The sequence below is a fragment of the Cnephaeus nilssonii genome, assembly GCF_951640355.1.
Source record: "Cnephaeus nilssonii genome assembly, chromosome: 4".
Lineage (NCBI taxonomy): Eukaryota > Metazoa > Chordata > Mammalia > Chiroptera > Vespertilionidae > Cnephaeus > Cnephaeus nilssonii.
In genome coordinates this window covers 45,406,855-45,430,014 of record NC_137075.1, presented here as the reverse complement: position 1 = coordinate 45,430,014, position 23,160 = coordinate 45,406,855, and the positions used below count along the sequence as shown (strand labels likewise).

The 23,160-nt window shown below is 42.5% G+C and overlaps 1 protein-coding gene across 3 annotated transcripts in view; it reads right to left on the bottom strand.

Annotated features, from left to right (window-relative positions):
- SNAP23 (synaptosome associated protein 23) overlaps positions 1 to 23,160 on the bottom strand; it is a 143,782-nt gene that overhangs the window by 21,924 nt on the left and 98,698 nt on the right. The window contains exons 1-2 of one of the 3 annotated variants that reach the window (XM_079768898.1): positions 21,656 to 21,749; positions 338 to 425 (exon numbers count right to left, since the gene is read on the bottom strand). In XM_079768898.1, the coding sequence (XP_079625024.1) occupies positions 338 to 394 (57 nt within the window). In that variant the 5' untranslated portion in view covers positions 395 to 425; positions 21,656 to 21,749. Of the gene's footprint in view, positions 1 to 337; positions 442 to 21,655; positions 21,750 to 23,160 lie in introns of those variants that run through there. The other 2 variants (XM_079768897.1, XM_079768899.1) reach the window with 2 other exon arrangements.

Here is a 23,160-nt window from a genome sequence, read left to right as displayed (position 1 = left end):
TAAAAACAAAAAGGACATTAAATGTAAATGAAAATTTAACAAAAAGGATAGAAAATGTATAGTAAAAAATAAAAATTTTACAATAATTATAAGCAGCAACAAAATCAAAAAACAAACAAAAAACAAAAATATTCACGGCACAATATCTTAAGATTTTAACAGTGGTAAATTGACTCACATTTGCACATTCTCTCCTTTGTTTGTCACCTGAGAGACACATGACTCACCATACTGGTGTCAGCATGAAAGGATTGTCAGGTTAAGAAGTGAATTGTTCGAGATGGGAGATGTCCGAGAAACAAGGTTCTACTGTAATTATTCCAAGTAAAACATTTACCTCATCAGTAACCTGGTGAGCCCTCAACTGAATTTCTTCTGATGACAGATTATCCATGATGAATTAAAACTCCTGATAGGCACAGGCACTGAAATGTAAATATTCTGTAAGAATAAGAACACAAAAAACAAAGTGTGGACCAGAGTGTGGACTTTGGAATTAAGGATATTTACCTAGAAAAAATGATAAAAGGGTCTGTCTATCTATATCACAGGTGAAGAAACTAAAACTGAGAGAGGATTAATGGATGCTTAAATGCTAGTTAGTACCAGAGGTGAACCTAAAACTAGTGAAGTGCTGTTTCTAATAGGAAAGTGGTCCCTCTACTTTGAGAAGTAAGGTATTACTAGAACACAAGCTTAAAAGACTTAAAATAAATTCGTGGTTATACAATGTTCATTATACAACGTTTGAATAGGAAAAAGCAGTAAGGTGAAGAAGGCTAAGTTAGGCAGTGTTCCATCAGTAATATAACAAAATTCAAAGTCATGTGCCTGAAGAACACAGAAAGCATTCTAAATATGCTAGTTGTCCAGGCTACTCATCAGAGAAAACAAAATATTTTCATTCTTAATAAGAAGAGGGTTATCCTATCTAATAAAAGAGTAATATTTAAATTGACCATACCTCCACCACACCCACAAGCCACGCCCACCAGCCAATCAGGAGCGAGTATGCAAATAAACCCAACCAAAATGGCTGTGGCCACGGAGCGAGCAGGAGGCTTGGGTTTCCCTGGCAATGGAGGAAGCCAAGTTGCCGCACCCCTGGCCTGCCTTGGCCTCCGCCTGGGTCGTTGGGGGGCGTGGCCAGCCTGCCAACCACCACAGACCCCTCACCCAGGCTGCCCCATGCCCCAAGGGAACCCACACCGTGATCCGGGACACCCTTCAGGGCAAACCAGCCGGCCCCCACCAGTGCACCAGGCCTCTATCCTATCTAATAAAAGAATAATATGCAAATTTACCATCACTCCAACACACAAGAGGGCTGCCCCCATGTGGTCAAAGATGACTGACCCCATGTGGACACAAGATGGCTGCCACAAGATGGCCAGCAGGGGAGGGCAGTTGGGAGGGACCAGGTCTGCAAGGGAGGGGAGTTGTGGGCGATCAGGCCAGCAGGGAAGGGCAGTTGGGAGGGACCAGGCCTGCAGGGGATGGCAGTTAGGGGCAAACAGGCTGGCAGCAGGTGCCGGGGGAAGGGAGGTGCCCAAGTTGGCAGCTGGTAGCCGCTAGGGAACCTACCCATGCATGAATTTCATGCACTGGGCCTCTAGTCTTGACATAAGAGCCCAGAAAAGAACTAAGGTTTTTATTAATAGTATACTCACACTTTCCAATTACTATATTGTTTGCTGTTTTAGTGAAGTCATTAAGAAGCAGAACAATTATTCTTATACACAGTAACTCATAAAGAGGTCTCATAGACATTCAAACTAAAAACATAAATAGTTGTTATTCAGTACTACTGTTATGTATGTGGAGCCCTACGGGGTAATAAGCAATGTGTGACAGATCTAGGCTGTTTTCTTTCTTTCTTTTTTATTTAAGGAGAGGAAGGCAGAGGGAGAGAGAAACATCCATCAGTTGTCTACCATACCTTACGTGCTGATGCAATCTGAGTACGTGCCAGGACAGGAATTGAACCCACGACCCTTCGGAGCACAGGCTGATGCTCCAACCACTGAGAAACACTGGCCAGGGCTAGGCTGTTTACTTTTTACATTTGCTAGCTTTGTATTTTTGAAAACTAATTTATGAAAACTCTTTCAATGACACAGATAATCTGGTTCACATTCTGGATTTGCCCCCGGGGACATCTGGCAATGTCTAGAGACAGTTTTTTGGGTGTGTTTTTTTAAAGATTTTTAAATTGATTTTTAGAGAGAGAGGGAGAGGGAGAGAAACATTGATCGGTTGCCTCCCGCACATCCCCTAAAGGAGATCACAACCTGGGCATGTGCCTACACTGGAAACTGAACTGACAAACTTTCAGTGCACAGGACGATGCCCAATCAACTGAGCCACACTAGCCAAGGCTAGAGACAGGTTTTTTGATTGTCACAAGCTTGGGTGGGGGGTAGTGTTACTGGCATATAGTTGGGAGGCCAGGGATGCTGCTACCAGTAAATATCCTATAATGCTCCACAAGAAAGAATTATCTGGCCCTAACCAGTTTGGCTCAGTGGATAGAGTGTCGGCTGGGGACTCAAGGGTCCCAGGTTCGATTCTGGTCAAGGGCATATGCCTGGGTTGTGGGCTCAGTCCAATGTGCAGAAGGCAACCAATCAATGATTCCCTCTCATCATTGATGTTTCTATCTCTCTCTTCCTCTCCTTTCTTCTCTGAAATCAATAAAAATATATTTTAAAAAAAGAAAGAATTATCTGGCCCAAAATATCAAAATGCTGAGGTTGAGAAATCCTGCCATGGTGTACACTCACTGATAAACAGGGAACCTAGGTGCCTGGCAATGTACTAGAGTGAACTCCTGTGTTATATCTTTGTATCTCTAATACCTAACAGGATCTGACAGTTAGAACTCCAGTAAATGTGTGCTGAACGAACAAATAAGTAGAAAAACAAGGTGTACTTTCAAAGTATTTTAATGGATTTTAGAAACAAAGCTACAAGTAACAGTATCACCAAGCCTGCAAATAACCACTAGAATAACAAACCAAAACCTGCCATTACATGTGTATGGTCTGGAATGGCCTGCTGGTCACATACAAATCTTTTTAGTCCCATTCATAGCTAACCAACATTTTTAGTAGAATAGTCTTTGGTAAAACAAAAAGTGAGAATATTACTGCATTCCCAGTATAGGAATGTTTAAAATTCTGTCATAGCTCTTTGGTGTTTTTAAGGTCTAATTCAGATTTTTTAAAAGTATTTTCTTTTTAAAATATGTTTACTGATTTCAGAGAGGAAGGGAGAGGGAGAGAGATATAGAAACATTGATGATGAGAAAGAATCATCGATCACCTGCCTCCTGCATTCCCCCCTACTGGGGATTGAGCCTGCAACCCAGGCATGTGCCCTGACCAGGAATCGAACCATGACCTCCTGGTTCACAGGTGGATACTCAACCACTGAGCAACACCAGCCAGGCTAATTAAGATTTTGAGCCTACTTAAAGCTGTTAATCTTCATGAAAAAAAAAAGTTATCATTATTATTGCAAAAAGATGAAAATTTAATTTCATTCCTTGCTTGCCATTGCATGACTGTGGTTCTGGCAAAAGACTCATATTCTAAGACATGGAGGACTTTAAAAAAAAATTCTTTATTGTTTTAAAGTATTACATATAGTATTACATATGTCTCCTTTTCTCCCCATTGACCTCTCCCCGCCACCTCCATCCCCCAGCAAATGCCCTCACCCCCCTAGTATCTGTGTCCTTTGGTTATGCTTATATGCATGCATACAAGTCCTTTCGTTGATCTCTTACTCCCCTCACCCGACCCACTCCCCTGCCTTCCCTCTGAAGTTTGACAGTCTGTTCGATGCTTCTCTGTCTCTGGACCTATTTATTTCACTTAGCATAATGTTCTCCAGGTCCATCCATGCTGTTTCGAATGGTAAAAGAGTTCTTTCTTTTTTTACAGCAGCATAGTATTCCATTATGTAGATGCACCACAGTTTTTTAATCCACTCATCTGCTGATGGGCACTTAGGCTGTTTCCAAATCTTAGCTATTGTAAATTGTGCTGCTATGAACATAGGGGTGCATATATCCTTTCTGATTGGTGTTTCTGATTTCTTAGGCTATATTCTTAGAAGTGGGATTACTGGGTCATATGGGAGTTCCATTATTTAAATTTTTGAGGAAATTCCATACTGTTCTCCACAGTGGCTGCACCAGTTTGCATTCCCACCAGCAGTGCACGAGGATTCCTTTTTCTCCGCATCCTCACCAGCACTAGTCGTTTGTTGATTTATTGATAGCCATTCTGACAGGTATGAGATGGTGCAGCATTGTTGTTTTGATTTGCATCTCTCGGATAATTAGTGACTTTGAGAATGTTTTTATATGTCTCTTGGCCTTCTGTATGTACACTTTCGAAAAGTGTCTTTTTAGGTCCTTTGCCCAATTTTTTAATTGGATTGCTTATCTTCCTTTTGTTAAGATGTATGAGTTCCCTATAAATTTTAGAGATTAGACCCTTATCGGATATAAGATTGGCAAATACGTTCTCCGATGCAGTATTGTTGTTGTTGTTTTGTGTGTGTGTGTGTGTGTGTGGCAAAGATGGAGATTTATTGAAGAACAAGTACAGACTCCCATGTGGGGAGGGGGAAAGAGTCCCCTTGTTGTTTTGATGATGGTTTATTTTGCTTTGCAGAAGCTTTTTATTTTGATGTAGTCCCATTTGTTTATTTTCTCCTTAGTTTGCATTGTCCTAGGAGCTGTATTGGTAAATATATTGCTACAACATATGTCTGATATTTTGCTGCCTATGGATTCTTCTAAGATTTTTATGGTTTCCCGTCTTATGTTTAAGTAACATAGAGGACTTTCTTGAATTATGAACTGATCGTTCATTAGATATAATCATAAATGGAACCACATGCTTTAGTACTTTGCTAATTGTTTATGAGCTTTTGGCTTTATCACAAACATGCTAATGCTATAGTTTCTCTTTTGTTAATCTTTTGTAGTTATAATTATGAAAAGAAAAAAGGTTGCTTTTGTACCCTCTCATCTCAGTTTTTGTAACCTTTCCTTTCTGTAATATCCCCATCTCCTGCCCAGGTGGCTTCTGCCTTCTCCATCACTTCCTAGAGCCCCAATAAGATACCTTTCAAAGCCTGCCCTTCCCAGGCAGTCTGCTCTAAAGTTATCTAGCCCTCTCAAAGCCCAACAAAGCAGAAAGTGATACGAAGAGTAATACACGCTAATTAATTAGTGCCTGGAAATGACACTTTAGCCAGGTTTTCCGATACTGTATCCTATGAGTATAAAGTCCTTTTGGGTGTAAGAAAGTCCAGATCTTTCAAATTGTATGACTTTGTAATTCTATTCCTAGAGATGATTCTTGCCAATTACAAGTCAATACTTGCTACTTTTCTATTTAAAAAAGAGCAAAACTGCATGTAGGTTCATAGGGAGGCTTGAATGCAAACGTGACCTCTGCCAAACTTGAAGATTCCAAGAGTCCTGCTTTCTAAATATCCTCCTATATAATAAAGAGCTAATATGCTAATTAGACCGAACAGCAGAATGACCTTCTGACGAAGCCGGGGCTGAGAGGGCTGGCCGAGGCATTTGGGGCTGCGAGGGCCAAGCCCCTTGCACGAATTTCATGCATGGGGCCTCTAGTATATAAATATAAGCATATGTAGCTGAGAGGCGGATGTGAACAGTCACTACTGACATGGCAACAGGGATATTTGGAAGAACACACCCTTTCAGTGAACTCAAATGTGCTTCCTAGTACTTTTTTCCTTCCCTGAGCAGATGACACACAAGACAAGAAACAAACTGTAACATTCTCACATGTTTGGCAGGCTGACATAAGGACACAGGCTTCCTAAGACTCTTTTACTTTGGATTCTTGAGGATGTTGTACTCATGATTATAGTAAACTAGAGGCCCGGTGCATGAAAATTCATGCACTGGAGGGGGGCGTCCCTCAGCCCAGTCTGCCCCCTCTCACAGTCTGGGAGCCCTCAGGGGCGGAAGGGGACCTGGCGATCAGGGGAAGGCGATGCCCCATCACACCTCTGTTGCTGCCACTGCCGGCAACACAAGCCTCGGCTGGCCCTGGTTCCCTGAGCCTCGGGCAGCCCTGGGCAGCTGGGCAGCCGCCATCCAAGGCTTGTCTGTGCCTCAGGCCAGCTCTGGGCGGCTGGGGGGCTGAGGGGACTGGGGGACTCTGGAGGCAGGCGCACGGAGTGGCCGGGCCTGCCTGGGGGTGGGTCGAGCCTTGCCGTGCCTGCCGCCCCGGCGGGCCTAAGGGGACTGGGCGCCACCATCTTGTGGCTGTGGGTGCCACCATCTTTGAAGGCAGGGCAGTCAATTAGCATATTCCCTCTTTATTAGATAGAATGGGAGTAAGAGAGATAAAGCAGAATTGTAAGGGGAAGGACAAAAGGAGACAAAGAATACTCCACAGGCTCTTATTACCCTTCCCTAAACTCCTCAGAAGTGTCGGGGAGGTTAAAACCCAGAATTAGCTATATAGCTTTACTCATATTTATTATTATCTCCAGTAGTTTTTCTCATGGAGTCAGGAAAGGGTTATCCAGAATGCTAAAGTAAAGAGAATTAGGGGAGGGAGGGGGGAAGGGAAACAAAACATCACTTGACACTAAGATCCCATTAAACTCACTTTTTTTCTTAGATATAAACTAATAGATTAAATATCTGTGTTAACACACTATGCTAATCATGTGCCTTTGAGAGAAAAATAAATTTTTTCAGAGTTTTTACATCTTTTTTTTAATATATTTTATTGATTTTGTTTACACAGAGGAAGGGAGAGGGATAGTTAGAAACATCAATGAGAGAGAAACATTGATCAGCTGCCTCCTGCACACCCCCAACTGAGGATGTGCCCACAACCAAGGTACATGCCCTTGACTGGAATCGAACCTGGGACCCTTCAGTCCGCAGGCCAAAACTCTATCCACCGAGCCAAACCTGTTAGGGCAAGTTTTTACATCTTATCTCCTTTACTACGATCCATTTGGACTTATCAGAAGACTCTTAATTTATCCTTAATTTCTTTTCTATTATAAACCTTGAGGGGAGTGAGGAGGAAGAAATGTTTATTGAGTACCTACTATATGTTACGTACCCTACTAAGTATTTATATAGTATATCATTATCTCTGTTATGCCACTTTATAGATGGGGCTCAGTTTAAATAAGTAATTTGCCCAGGGTGACCCGAGTCAGTAAAGCACAGATTTAATATTCAAACTTGAATCTACTCTGAAACCACGGATTCAAGAGTAGATTTGCATACTACTTTTTACCAGTTCATGGTCTGGTAAAAAGTCTTACTGTTTGATGCACCTACTCTTAACAAATATAAGATGATATAAGAAGTGTTTTGTTTTGTTTTTGTTTTTTAAATTTCTTTATTGATTAAGGTGTCACATATTTGTCCTCATCCCCCCATTCCCATCCCATACCCCTCCCCATGGATGCCCCAACCCCCTGTTGAACTTAACCATTGGTTAGGCTCATATGCATGCACACAAGACCTTTGGTTGATCTCTCCCCCCTCCCCCCACCCTCCCCTATCCTCCCTCTGAGGCCCGATAGTCCGATCGATGCCTCCTTGTTTCTGGTTCTGTTCTTGTTCATCAGTCTATGTTGTTCATCATTTCCCCTAGATGAGTGAAATCATGTGTCACTAGAGATATACTTATAAGAATTGAATGTGCGACGAGCAATAATAGTTATGCTGACAGGCAAATGAATCAGTCTGTAGTGAGTTTCTTTCTGGACCAACAGTTCTTTTGAGACCCAATATCAATGTCCACCAGTTCCTTATGAGTACATGTCGGCCCTGACCCCTCAGCTCTGGATGGTGGACAAATGGTGGTAATGCAGGTCCGACTCCCTCTGGTTTGGTCTCGGCCGGACCCAGGGGCACGGCTTCACCCGGATCCAGGGGCCCACGGCCTCACCCGGACCCGGGACCCAGCCTCACCCGGATCCAGGGGCACACGGCCTCGCCCAGACCCAGGATTCAGCTTCACCCGGACCCAGGGGCGCGTGGCCTCTCCCGGGCCCGGGATCCAGCCTTACCCGGATCCAGGGGCACACGGCCTCGCCCGGACCCGGGATCTAGCTTCCCCCGGACCCAGGGGCACTTGGCCTCACCTGGACCCAGGGGCGCGTGGCCTCTCCCAGACCCAGGGTTAAGAAGTGTTGAATATCAGAAAATAGGCTAGCCGAAATTGGTTTGGCTCAGTGGATAGAGCGTCGGCCTGCGGACTCAAGGGTCCCAGGTTCGATTCCGGTCAAGGGCATGTACCTTGGTTGCGGGCACATCCCCAGTAGGGGGTGTGCAAGAGGCAGCTGCTCGATGTTTCTATCTCATCGATGTTTCTAACTCTCTATCCCTCTCTCTTCCTCTCTGTAAAAAAATCAATAAAATATATTTTAAAAAAGAAAGAAAGAAAGAAAGAAAGAAAGAAAGAAAGAAAGAAAGAAAGAAAGAAAGAAAGAAAGAAAGAAAATAGGCTAGGCACCCTTCCTGATGGAAGAAGACTTGACTTGGGGTGGTGAACAGATAACACACTACGTATACAGATGACATATTATAGAAATGTACACCTGAAACCCATATAATCTTATTAACTAATGTCATCCCAATAAATTCAATAAAAAATAAAATAAAACCATGAAATCTGATTTCTTCCACAGATTCAAAGAGAGTTAAATGGAAGAACTAGAAAGTCCAGAGTAACCATGGTTTTCAGCTGTTTTATAATAACTTAGACCTGAGAAGAAGGAATACAAAGGGAAAAAAGGGCTTAGAATTTAATCAACAGGCGATCTATATGTCTTCATTGATAAAAATGGACAGAGACTCAGGAAATAATGGAGAAAACACTTTAATTCACCATTAATCCCACAGTGTCCTGTCCTCCCAAGACCAATATAAGAATGATTTTATAAAATAATCCATTTTACACTGAAAAGCAAGGATTTTGCATTAAAATATCCTACCAAGTTAGTTTCCTGCCTTATTCCTTTATCTTAAAAAAAATTAATCACAATATAAGTTGCTCCATGCGTTATACCCATATAGTTTATTACTGTACTCTTAACAGTTTGATAAAATTTGCAATTCTCTTTGGCATATTTTTATTAGATTTTCATGGTAACCTTCTGTGGAAACAAGTGCAACTTCTGTTGCAGGATAGGAGAGTGGTGAGTAGTGGGAGCTCTAGCATTCAAATTTTGGCCCCACAGTGTATTTGCTGAATAACCTTGGACAGTTACCTAACTCCACTAAGACCCAATTTTTGCATTTGTAAAATGGAGGTAACAATCTATTTCGTGGACTTTTAACCTAAGCATTTAAAAAGATGATCCATACAAAGTGCTTAACACAGTTCCTGAGGCATGGCTGGTAATCAAGTGTTAGCCATTCTTTTAATATTATTAGGGAAGCAGATAGAAATAGTAGCAATGATTATTATTTTCTTTCTCCGAAAGTAAAGCAACGATGTTAAATATGAGTGACATCTATGTAAATGCCACTGAAAATAATAGATGCTTAACATTAACTTCGATCTGTAAGGTTAAAGTTGATGACACTGTTTAGGCTATACATCTAAACTATTTTCATGCCTGTCATGAGTCTGCACATGTCAAGACAGATATTAAACAGATTTAAATTAAACCAAGTTTCCAGTTGATAGGTACTTATCTAGACTGGCACTCCTGGCTATAATTAATAACTGGGTGCAAGAGAAAGTGAAATCTAAACAAAATCATTATTTGCATATTAGTTAGTATATCTGAAAACACTGAATTGTTTTTAGAGATTTAAAATGGTCATTATACAAGGTTATACACTATTATGTTCTATCAATAAATCTTAGTTACATATAAAAATATGTATACTTTAAAAACTAAAGGCTCAAAATGTAAACTTGTACCCCAACTTAAATAAGATGGACTAAAAGTGTTTTTAAAATTTTTTACAGCCCTAGCTGCTTTGGCTCAGTGGATAGAGAGTCCGCCTGCGGACTGAAGGGTCCCAGGTTCGATTCCAGCCAAGGGCACATGTCTGGGTTGCGGGCTCAATCCCCAATAGGTGTGCAGGAGGCAGCCAATCAGTGATTCTCTCTCATCATTGACGTTTCTATCTCCCTCTCCCTTCCTCTCTGAAATCAATAAAAATATATTTTTAAAAAAAATTTTACAATCCGGGTGAGGCTGGGTCCCGGGTCCGGGTGAGGCCGTGGGCCCCTGGATCCGGGTGAGGCCACGCGCCCCTGGGTCCGGGGGAAGCTAGATCCCGGGTCCGGGTGAGGCCGTGTGCCTCTGGATCCGGGTGAGGCTGGTCCCGGGTCCGGGTGAGGCCGCGCACACCTAGGTCCGGGTGAGGCCACGCGCCCCTGGGTCTGGGAGAGGCCACGCGCCCCTGGGTCCGGGTGAGGCCACGCACCCCTGGGTCCGGGTGAAGCTAGATCCTGGGTCCGGGTGAGGCCGTGTGTCCCTGGATCTGGGTGAGGCCGCGCGCCCCTGGGTCCGGGTGAGGCCATACGCCCCTGGGTCCGGGCGAAGCTGGATCCCGGGTCCAGGTGAGACCGTGTGCCCCTGGATCTGGGTGAGGCTGGGTCCCGGGCCCGGGTGAGGCCGTGTGCCCCTGGATCCGGGTGAGGCTGGGTCCCGGGTCCGGGTGAAGCCGCGCGCACCTGGGTCCAGGTGAGGCCACGCACCCCCTGGGTCTGGGTGAGCCCACGTGCTCCCGGATCCGGGTGAAGCCGTGCCCCTGGGACCGGCCGAGACCAAACCAGAGGGAGTCGGACCTGCATTACCACCATTTGTCCACCATCCAGAGCTGAGGGGTCAGTGCCAACATGTACACATAAGGAACTGGTGGACATTGATATTGGGTCTCAAAAGAACTGTTGGTCCAGAAAGAAACTCACTAAAGACTGATTCATTTGCCTGTCAGCATAACTATTATTGCTCGTTTCACATTCAGTTCTTATAAGTATATCTCTAGTGACACATGATCTTGCTCATCTAGGGGAAATGATGAACAACATAGACTGATGAACAAGAACAGAACCAGAAACAAGGAGGCATCGATCGGACTATCGGGCCTCAAGGGAGGATAGGGGAGGGTGGGGGGAGGGGGGAGAGATCAACCAAAGGACTTGTGTGCATGCATATGAGCCTAACCCAGTGATGGGCAACCTTTTGAGCTTGGTGTGTCAAACTTTGCCAAAAAACTGAGCATAACTCGGGTAGTGTGTCACTTTGAGGAAAAAACATTATTTCGCAAATGTTTCACCCTCAGGAGCAGCAAATGTTTCATCCTTGGCATGCGGCTGCCTCAGCGGCCGCGTGTCATCAGAAATGGCTACGCGTGTCAGTGCTGACACGCGTGTCATAGGTTCGCCATCACTGGCCTAACCAATCGTTAAGTTCAACAGGGGGTTGGGGCATCCGTGGGGAGGGGTGTGGGATGGGAATGGGGGGATGAGGACAAATATGTGACACCTTAATCAATAAAGAAATTTAAAAAAAAAGAAAAGTAAAAAAAAAAAATTTACAGGTTATTTTTATTTGCCTTATACAATAATGTATTTTCTAAATATTCTATAAAAAGAACTTTATTACCTTTAACGTTAGAAAAATTATAAACATACACTGGTTTTCTAGACAGGTTTCAGAATACTCTATGACTTCAGTAGCAGCAAAAGTTATGTAATAACTACAAACCTTTGATTAATAATGAAAAATAGCCAGGAGTGCCAGTTAAAAAGAACAATTGTTCCCTTGTTTACAAGGAAGAAAACTTGGACGCTTTTCCCTTTTAAAAAGATGGAAAAGGAAAAAAAAAAAAGGAAAGGTATGTTTTCAGAATTCCAAGAAGTTATTGTAAACACAGACTGTACTTGGATCTTAATGAAAAAAGGTATTAGGTTTATTTCCTTTTTAAAACTTTTATTTATTGATTGATTTTAGAGAAAGAGAGAGAGAAACATCGATTTGTTGTTTCACTTATTTATGCATTTGTTGGTTGATTCTTGTAAGTGCCTTGACAGGGGATTAAACCTGCAGCCTTGGTATATCGGGACAACGCTCTAACCAACTGAGCTACCAGGACAGGGCAGGTATATTTTTAACATGGTTGTTCTATTCTGTTTGCCAACCACCACTTTTCTTCCTGGAGAAGAAAGGAGGTAAAAAACTCTAAAAGATAAAAAATGTTGCAAGCTCCAAATGACACAAGAAATATTTATATAAATAGTATTTTTCTAGCATCCAGGATGTTTGTGGGTATTTCAAGTCTCATACCTATAAAATTAAAGTTTTCTTGGCCACTATTTAAGAAAATAAAATGTTGATTTTTAAAAACCAAAACTTCCTAAAGATAATGAAATATATACAAGAAAATTTTCAATATTCTTACTCTGGCCTTTTTCCATTTATAGCAACATAGAAGAAAATAATAGCTACAGACAAAAACACACTAGTCTCAGTATTATTTATAACTAGAGGCCAGGTGCATGAAATTCATGAACGGGAGGGGGGGTCCCTCAGCCCAGCCTGTACCCTCTCGCAATCCAGGATCACTCGTGGGATGTCTGCCTGCCTGCCTGATTGCCCCTAACTGCTCGCCTGCCTGCCTGATCACCCCTAACCACTTGCTTGCCTGCCTGCATGATCACCCCTAACCACTCTGCCTGCCTGCCTGATTGTCCCTAACCCCTCTGCCTGCCTGATCAACCCTAACCACTCTGCCTGCCTGCCTGATACCCCTAACTGCTCGCCTGCCTGCCTAATCATTCCTAACCACTGGCCTGCCTGCCTGATCGCCCCTAACTGCTCACCTGCCTGCCTCACTGCCCCTAACAGCCTCTGCCTGCCTGCCTGATTGTCCCTGACCACTTGCTTGCTTGCCTGATCACCTCTAACTGCCTCTGCCTTGGCCCCCATCACTGTGGCTTTATCCAGAAGGACATCCGGAATGATGTCCGGAAGGTTGTTTGGCTGTCCGATTTAATTAGCATATTATGCTTTTATTTTTTTATATATTTTTTAAAATATATTTTATTGATTTTTTACAGAGAGGAAGGGAGAGGGATAGAGAGTTAGAAACATCGATGAGAGAGAAACATCGATGAGCTGCCTCCTGCACCCCCCCCCCCCACTGGGGATGTGCCCGCAACCAAGTTACATGCCCTTGACCGGAATCGAACCTGGGACCCCTCAGTCCGCAGGCCAATGCTCTATCCACTGAGCCAAACCGGTTTTGGCATATTATGCTTTTATTATTATAGATGTTAAAAATATTGAAGTGAGCCAAAACCGGTTTGGCTCAGTGGATAAAGCGTCAGCCTGCAGACTGAAAGGTCCCAGGTTCGATTCCGGTCAAGGGCATGTACCTTGGTTGTGAGCACATCCCCAGTGGGGGGTGTGCACAAGGCAGCTGATCGATGTTTCTCTCTCATTGATGTTTCTAACTCTCTATCTCTCTCCCTTCCTCTCTGTAAGAAATCACTAAAACATATGAAAAAAAAATTGAAGTGATCTAAACAATCAATGATAGGGGATTTGACTGAATAATTTATTATATAACTACATGATGGAATGTTATTCAGCCAGTAAAAATTATTTTTGAAGACTTTTATATTCTTTCATATTTAATTTTAATCAAATGAGAAGTCAAATAGTTCTATAATAGAAATTTCCCAAACCAATTCCTACTCCCAGGACCCCAGAGGCAAAATTTTCAATAGAACTGGTTTTTCTAGTATTTAACCCCAGATCAGAGCTTATAGTGTTGTTGTTGTTAATCCTTACCCGAGGATATTTTTTCCATTGATTTATTTATTTTTTATTTTTTAGAGAGAGTGGAAAGGAGGGGGAGGGACAGAAAGAGAGAGACAAGGATTGGTCACCTCCTGCAGGGTCACAGCCCTACAACCAAGGTATTTGCCCTTGACCTGAATCAAACCTACGACCCACTCTAACCACTGAGCTAAACCAGCTATGGCTAGTGTTGTTTCTTGATATTTTCAATTTTGAATATCATCCACTGACTTTCAACAATGAATATATTTAGCTCTTATACTTCCCTCCCAACCTGCTAGTTTTTATAGTTTTCCTGGCATCACAGACTGGCTGGATAATTAAAATCTTGGTTGGAAATCAGAAATCCTGAAGCAGTGAAGAAACCTGTTTAACTGTGGCTATCCCAGTCAAATGTAGATGGCTATAAAATCCTTCCTTCCAAGAATATTTTTATTAATCCCAAGGAAACAGGCTTCCATGAAACACCATTTGGAAAATACTAGCCTAAGAAATTTCTGCGTAATTAGCCAATCAATTATCTGGGAACAATGTTTCTGTTTAATTCTCATCTCAGAGAATTATCTCTGAAGAGAAATAAACCTCAGAAAACATCTAGTCCAATTTCTTTATGCTAAGAGAAAAGAAATGCAACTCTTCTGCACTTAGGCTCTTTCTATAATACACAATCCTTACTGGCCATGGAAAAGGGTGGAGGTTGAGGGCCTTCTTGGAACAGACTTGATAGTAGCTGAGAAAGAGAAAGCAGTTGTTTGCAAGACCTGTGGTCTTCCAAAGGCAAGTCATACCACAGCCCAACTGAAGAGGGAAATTATAGACCAGGGCTGTCAGAAAACAATGTGGTGAAAACTACAGTCTAGCTATAGTGAACTCCCCAAGAGGGTTGAAACTCATCTATACTAATGGATGAAAAGCAATGAGGAGTCAGTAGCCTGGCCAGTCTTGTAGGTTTGGCAGAAAGGAACCCTAGTCCTAAAATATGTCCCTCTTAATTAATTCCAAATATCTTTCACACATCTGCTATCAAGTAAGGGAACATATTTTGATGTCAAGAAAACTACCCTTGTTTCTTTTGAAATAGGTATTTTATGATACATTGTAGTTAGGATACAGAAAATAAAGCACTCTTTTCCACTGTGTCCAAATATATAGTTTTCCGTTTCTTTTTTTTTTTTTTTTCAGTTTTCTTAGTTGTTTCATGAACATAAATGCTGCCTCTCTACTGGACTAAAAATCTTCTTAGCCTAAGGCTATGACCATCTAAAATACTGTCAAGGGCTAGTTGGGTTAAATATGATTTTAGTCATTAATTCTCCTGTGACTAAGCTTGCAACATCTGGATAAGATGAGATAATTTAATAAATTGTGTTGAGCGAGCATCACGTAGTGGCTAGTAATACCAACTCTGATAGACCGTGAATTCATCTTAGCTCTGATACCCAGGCAGTTTACTTAACCTATCCAAGTATCAGTTTCCTCATTTGTTAACAGCTCTACCTCTCTGGGTTGTTTCAGAAATAAAATTAGTTAATATACATAAAGTGCTTAGTAAAGGGCCTAGCAATGACAATTATTAATGAACTGAGCATTTATATATTCATGTTATTTGTTATGTTCTCTATCTGCAGTAACTGACTCCTGGTATCAAAATATTTGAGAAGCTAACCAGAAAGTTCTAGGTAAACTTAGAATCAGAGCCAAAATACTTTCTGACAGATAAAGCTTTGTCAATCATGCCCACGTCACACTTGGTATCTCATGCAGTCAATTATTAGGTGCCATTCTAGGCACCTAACGAAGTACAAGTATATGCACAATACACCTAAGCACTCTTTCTTGAAGACTCTAGGGATGAATAATGGAGAATAAATGGAAGGAGTGGGAGAAAGGATTAGGAGAACAAAGTAGAAATTCAGATATGGGCCATTACTGGGTAAAATAATTTAGTTTATTTTTAGGAATATATTTTTGCTCTTAGATTCCATTTTTAACATGAAACATTAAAAATGTTTACACACAGCCCTAGCCAGTTTGGCTCAGTGGACAGAGCGTTGACCTGCGGACTGAAGGGTCGGTCCTAGGTTTGATTCTGGTCAAGAGCACATGCCTGGGTTGTGGGCTTGATCCCCTGTGTGGGGCGTGGAGGAGGCAGCCCATCAATGATTCTCTCTCATCACTGATGTTTCTATCTCTCTCTCCCTCTCCCTTTCTCTCTGAAAAATCAATAAAAATATATTTGGGGGGGAAAAAAAAGGTTGCACATTTCCCTAGCTGGTTTGGCTCAGTGATTGAGTGTCAACCTGCAGACTGAAGGATTCCGGGTTTTATTCCAGTCAAGGGCATATGCGCAGGTTGTGGACTCCATTCCCAGTAGGGGGCATGCAGGAGGCAGCCGATCAATGATTCTCTCTCATCATTGATGTTTCCATCTCTCTCTCCCTCTCCTTTCCTCTCTGAAATCAATAAAAATATATTTAAGAAAAAAGACTGGAGTGAAATTTAAAAAAAAATGTTTTCACATAAAGAAGGAAGAAAGGGCCCTAGCTCGTTTGGCTCAGTGCATAGAGCGTTGGCCTGGGGACTAAAGGGTCCCGGGTTTGATTCCAGTCAAGGGCACATGCCTAGGTTGTGGGCTCAATCCCCAGTAGGGAGTGTGCAGGAGGCAGCCGATCAATGATTCTCATCATTGATGTTTCAATCTCTGTCTTCCTCTCCCTTCCTCTCTGAAATCAATAAAAATATTTAAAAGAAAAAAAAAAAGAAAGGAAGGAGGGGAAAAAGGAAAAAAGTTCACCCACATACTCAAAAAAGTACAGTTGCAGAGAATTCCAAAATATTCTAAATACTCTGGGTTAGGCCAAAAAGAATCCATGCTCAGGTTAGGAAATTTAATTCTTCCTGAAGGCATTAGATAAGAGTCTTATTTATGTTAAGGTTAGCTTCCTCCTTTTACTTCCTCTTTCCTTTTAACTTCCTTCTACAGGAACAACTTTATTCTTATGTACAGGCCTCAAAACAATGTACATGTAAGCACACCACTAATCATATCTATTAAATATCTTGGTTTCAAACAGCACTGAAGCACATGATTCAAACACATGATTGTATACTGCTGAGTGAGAAAGTACCACCAACAAACATGAACCAAAAAGACCAAAATTACATGTCAGTTTTACAGAAATACCTTTTATAACTTAATCGCTTGATGTCAATACCTAGTTTTTAAATCCTGCTCAATCTTGGAACTTTCACACTTTTACTCTAGATGTGATTATAATCAAATAATTTATTATATTGACCCTGTCTAAAAAATAGCTATGAGAACAGAAAATGGATGTTCTATATGAAAGATAAGGAGGCTCAAGGAATGCAGCATTTGCCCTAGCCCGGCGTGTGCAAAAGGCAACTAATTGGTGTTTCTCTCTCACATCAATGTTTCTCTCTCTCTCCCCCTCTCCCTTCCTTTCTCTCTAAAATCAATAAAAACATTTAAGAGAAAGAGAGAGAGAGAGAGAGAGAGAGAGAGAGAGAATAGAGCATTCATCTTCCAGGGAAGGAAAATACAATCTGGCAAACATAAATATGATATCTGCCAGGAAGATACCAAGTGTGAGGTGGGGATGACTGGCAAGGCTTCACCTTGCCAGAATGAAACATTCACCCAAACTATCTAAAATTTTGGCTCTGATTCAAAGTTCGCCTAGAAGCTTTCTGGTTAGGTTCTCAAATATTCCGATTCCAGGATTCAGATGCCACAGATGAAAATATAGTATTCAGGTCCCTGGAAAAGAATATCCCCCTCACAGTAAATTAAAGGAGTGGCATTCTCATTTAAACAAAAGGCAATACAGTGTAGTGATTAAGTGCCCAATATTTGGAGGCATAATGGTTTAAAATCCTAACTATTGCTTACTTAACTTCTATGTGATTCAGTTTTCTCATTAAATGAGAATATACACTGAGTGGCCAGATTATTATGCGTTCAGAGATCATAATAATCTGGCCACTCAGTGTAATGCTTACATCAAATGTTGTTATAAGGACTGAGCTAATTCATGAAAAGCATTTGGCTGTCATGTAGTACTCAATAAAACTATTAAAGTTTTTCATAATAATTATTAAACATCTATCATGATTATGATTTGGGAATGAAAGTCCAAGCATGATCAACTCGAAAGAAATTGTGGTTTCAGACTATCAAAGAAGTGCCACAATGTAAGGCACCAATAGTCCTGCAAGAATTTAACATACATACAAGGGCATGGTGGCTTTAAAAGGCAGGCAGGAGACAGGTTGTGAAGGGCTTTGTATACTATACCAAAAAGTTTGGATTTTATTTTATAAGCATCAAGGGGCCATCTAAAGATAATCTCAATTGTCAAAACATTGCTAAAATAAATTTAAAACAAACTTTAAATCTAAGTTACAGAACTCACAAAATCAACAAGATGAGGGAATTCCATAAAACTATGGTGATCAGTGATTTAAATATTTTAGTAGCAACACAACCTAAATTAAAATCAAACCCAAAATATCAGTGAATTTAAATGAGTGGAAATAAAACACCACCTTCACCTCCAATATTACACAGTACATGCTGTTTCCTGGCTCCACAATTCTCTTCCTCCAATTGTGGGAGGCACTGTGGATCAATCTGTTTCAAGCCACTCTCCACAACAAAGAAAATACCAGTCCTTGTCATCTACTCCTCTGTCAATCTACAGACCCAGAAACAAAATACAGCACTCTTGGATGCACCCAACATCATATATTATAAATGCTAACTTATCTATATATCTATATATATAAAAGCATAAGCTACCATTACGACTCGTTGACATCTCGACTGGTCCACCGGTCACGATGATGACACACTGACCACCAGGGGGCAGATGCTCAACACAGGAGCTACCCCCTGGTGGTCAGTGCGCTCCCACAGCCAACCTCCCACAGTCCCTCCCCCTGGCCCGCTGGGTAGTCAGTGCACTCCCACAGCCAACCTCCCGTGGCTGGCCAACCTCCCACAGTCCCTCCCCCCGACCAGCCAGCCCTGATCGGACCCAATGGGGACTGGGCGACACAGCCCCCAATCGGCCCCTATCACAGGCCAGACCAAGGGACCCAATCTGTGCACAAATTTGTGCACTGGGCCTCTAGTATATACATAATGCAGAATACAAATACAATTAAAAAATAGGTTTCCGCCGAAACCGGTTTGGCTCAGTGGATAGAGCGTTGGCCTGCGGACTCAAGGGTCCCAGGTTCGATTCCGGTCAAGGGCATGTACCTTGGTTGCGGGCACATCCCCAGTGGGGGGTGTGCAGGAGGCAGCTGATCGATGTTTCTCTATCATCGATGTTTCTAACTCTCTATCCCTCTCTCTTCCTCTCTGTGAAAAATCAATAAAATATATTTTAAAAAAAATAGGTTTCCAGAATATTTAAGACATAGAAACCAAAGGAGGAAAAGAAAGCACCTTAGTCAGAAGAAAAAGAAGAAAAAAAAAGGCAGCTGATTTCACAAAAATCTCAGAGTAAGTATCCTTTTTTCCTTTTGCTATTCTAATCTACTTTCACCTGGTAAAACCAAATAATTTACTATAACAGTGTCATAATAGTGAAGGCCATCATAGGGCTCACAGAACTTTGAAGTCCATTGGCTTTTCAGTTTAGGTAGTCCAATTTTCACTTTATTTTAAAAATAGATTAGGACGCGAAACAGTATTTTCCGAAGTACAGAGTGAGAACAAGCTATGGTTTTAGCCATTGCATAAGCAACAGCTATGCATTTAGTATTTACATTACTATAATGTATACTAGAAAAAGGTATAAAATACATCAAAAGTATGATTTTATAGATTATCACTTTGGAAAAGGGTAATGTTTTTTAAAAAGCCCATTACAAATATGAAGTAAAATAACAGATATTCTTCTCAAAGGCAAATTTTAGGATGGTGGTATGTGGTTCACAATAAGTGAGGGGTACTGGCAGCTGTTCCATGAGGAACAGGGCCTGTTTTTTGTTTATTTGCTTTCTTCTTGTTTTCTGAATGATTAGAAAATATGAGACCTTGAGTGAGCTTATTAATATGCTTAAATTCATTTAGAGTAAAATCAACAAATACTAAGACGCATACAGATATTCTACTGTTTACAGGAAAGAGTGTACTATTGTTAAGAAAATAATGGCATGATAAGTTATTCCTATTTTGAAACTAAGATAGCAGTTTCCTAATGCATATCCACAGACAAGCACCTGACCAAAAACAAAACAAAACAAACCATCCTAGAAACACTGATAAATATTCAAATTGTAGGTTAATTTATATGATCATTTTATTTACTTTCACATGACCTGTCAAAGGAACACGGTAATGTGGGAAAAGGTGTTTCTCCTCATATTTGCTAATTCTATCCCTCCAATACAATAAAAGGCTAATATGCAAATCGACTGAACAGCAGAAGGACAGGTCGCTATGACACACACTGACCACCAGGGGGCAGACGCTCAGGAGCTGGTCCCTGGTGGTCAGTGCACCAGAAGCTGGGGCTTACGCTGGGGAGCGTGGCAGCAGCAGTTGGACATCCCCGAGGGCTCCTGGACTGCGAGAGGGTGCAGGCCCGGCTGAGGGACCCGCCCCCGCCAGTGCACAAATATCGTGCACTGGGCCTCTAGTATTTACATAAATGTGTTCTTTCTCACTACCTCTTGCCAAAAGAATAAATAACAAGTGATCACTGAATGAATGCCTAGGCATCAATTTTGCTGATGGCAAAAATATTTATTTTTTAAAATTTTTTAATATGAGGTATTTTAAGATTAGATTCCAAAGTGTTCTAGCTAATGATGTCTCATGAATTTCAAATGCGGTTATCTGGGCTGGGCAAGAATGTGGGAGAACCACTTCTATCGGGGTATCTGCGGTATTTTACTGGGACATCTGAAAACCAGTCTTAAGGGCACCAGGAGAGATGAAGTATCCTTCTTCATTCTTGAAAAACCTGCTACTAGGAAGCTACATCGTTTTCACAAGTTTGAGGGAACACTGTCAGAAGCTGCTAGTTTCCAAACTCCCTTCTCCCAGCCACTCCTCCCCCCTCCAAAAGAAGATGACAAGTAGCAAAAGGCAAAATAACATTCCCTTCTCATCCTCTTTTCCCAACGTCAACGTTTTTCGGTTTCCTCTACCCTCGCCTGCCTTTCCTACCATTGTGGTGACTAATGACAATAAAAATGACGAGGTGAAAACAGCCCTTTCCAGGATCTCCCCCCGGCCCCCGACTACTGCAGCCCCGAATTGTGAAATTCGTTTTATCGATCCTTTTTTTTTTTTTTTTTTTTTTCCGCGCTTCTGCGGTTAAAGCCGCGGAAAGAATGGGCTTTCCTAGACAGCATGGGCTCTCCAACGCCAAGAACCCCAGAGACCTTCTTCAAACAACTAGTTCCAAGTTGTCTGATCCCCGTGGTCACCAGACAGGCTGTTAAGCCCTGCCGCCGCAGCACGGCGGGGATGGGTGGTGAGGCCGTGGGGGTTGACCTTAGCTTGGTTCAAGGAAGGGTCCGGGGAGCCACCATCCCACCACCCTTCCTCCGCCAGCCCCTCGACAGTCCCCCAGCGCCTCGCGTCCCCACTCCGGGCCCGACGTGCCCCAGCCGGGTCGGGACGTCCCCTCCTCCCCCAAAAGCCCGACCCCATCAACTTTTCAATCATCACGATATACTTTTTCTTCTTGGGGGCTCTCTCAATCTCCACCCTGGCCCAACTCTCTGAGCCCCACTCCTGGACACTCACCAAGCAGTTCCGGTCACTCCTCTCCGGGCCGAGGCCGCTCGGACACCCGAGACCCGACTGCGGGCTGAGCCCTTCGTGCGCCTGCGCCCGCCGGAGTCGCACGCCTGCGCACTTCCCCGGGCGCGGGCGCCGACACGCCCCTGCCGAGGGAGCCAATCCCCGTGCGGAGGGTTTAAATGCCCCTGCCACGCAGGCTGAGAGCTCGGAGCTCACCGTTAACGGGTGACGGGGGTGCCGCCGGCAGGTGGGAAGCGTTCGTGCAGCAAACATTGAGGGAGGGCAGACCCTATCCCAGGCACTAGGCGGGCTGAACGCCGAGGGAAAAAGGCGAATGGGATGCCTTCCCTGCCCTCCCAGGGTTTCTTGATCTGTCTAGACTGGGAGGTAATTGTGTAAACAAATTATGGAGGTTAGGATATACTGCGTGGCATCTAGAAAATCCGACACACCCCTTTGGCGCACAATAAACAAAGCGCCTTATTTTTAGGGGTGTCTGGAAGGGTTCCTGGAGGAAGTGACTTTTGGAATCATTAAGGATAAGGCATCCCTCCGGAAGTCCGGGAGGAAGATAGACTTTTCCAGCATTGGAAACAGCTTATGCCAAGAATAACATAGCGCCTTCTGGAAAGTCTTTGTAGTTCATCCTGGTTAGAAGTTTACAGCTCATCATGTATCGCCTGGTGAAGGGTGGAATAAAGTTTTAAAAAGTAGGCCACCGCTAGGTAGATCTCTAGGAAGTTCTTGCACTTTTGGACTAGTGAGCCTGCACTTTATACTATGACCACTGGGCGCTATTGAAAGATTTTAAGCACTTACGGGAACCCTTCCAAGCACCTCTAAGAATAAAGAAGTGTTGGAAAGAAAGAAAAAAAAAAAAACAGTGTTGGAAATTTTTAAAGAGGAGAGAGAGATTCAAAGAAGTAGTCTATTTCCAAAGAGTCAAGGAAGATGATGAAACCTGAGAAATATCTTTTGAATCTAGTAACACGTAAGTCAGTGGTGATCTTAGTGAAAGCTATGTGGTAGAATGATGAGGTTGAAAGATAGATTGCAGTAGTTTGGATGCAGAAATGGGGGCCAGTTGTAAAATAGTTTGGAAAGTTTGGCCTTGATAGGAGGAGGGAAAGAGGATGACAAGAGGTCAAAGTTTTTGTTTCTGTTTTTGTTTGTTTTTTCCCCACTTGGTTAGAATTACAACAGAAGATGCCTTGGCTGGTGTGACTTAGTTGGTTGGAGCGTCGTCCTGCACACCAAAAGGTAGTGGGTTTGATTCCTGGTCAGGGCACATACCCAGGTTAAGGGTTCAATCCCTGGTTGGGGCACGTACAGGAGGCAACCGATCAATGTTTCTTTCACTTTGATGTTTCTCTCTCTCTCTCTCTCTCTCTCGCTCTCTCTCGCTCTCTCTCGCTCTCTCTTGCTCTCTCTCGCTCTCTCTCTCTCGTCCTCTAAAAAAAATCAATAAAATGAAATAAAAAAGAGTTAAAATAGAAGAAATTTAAGCA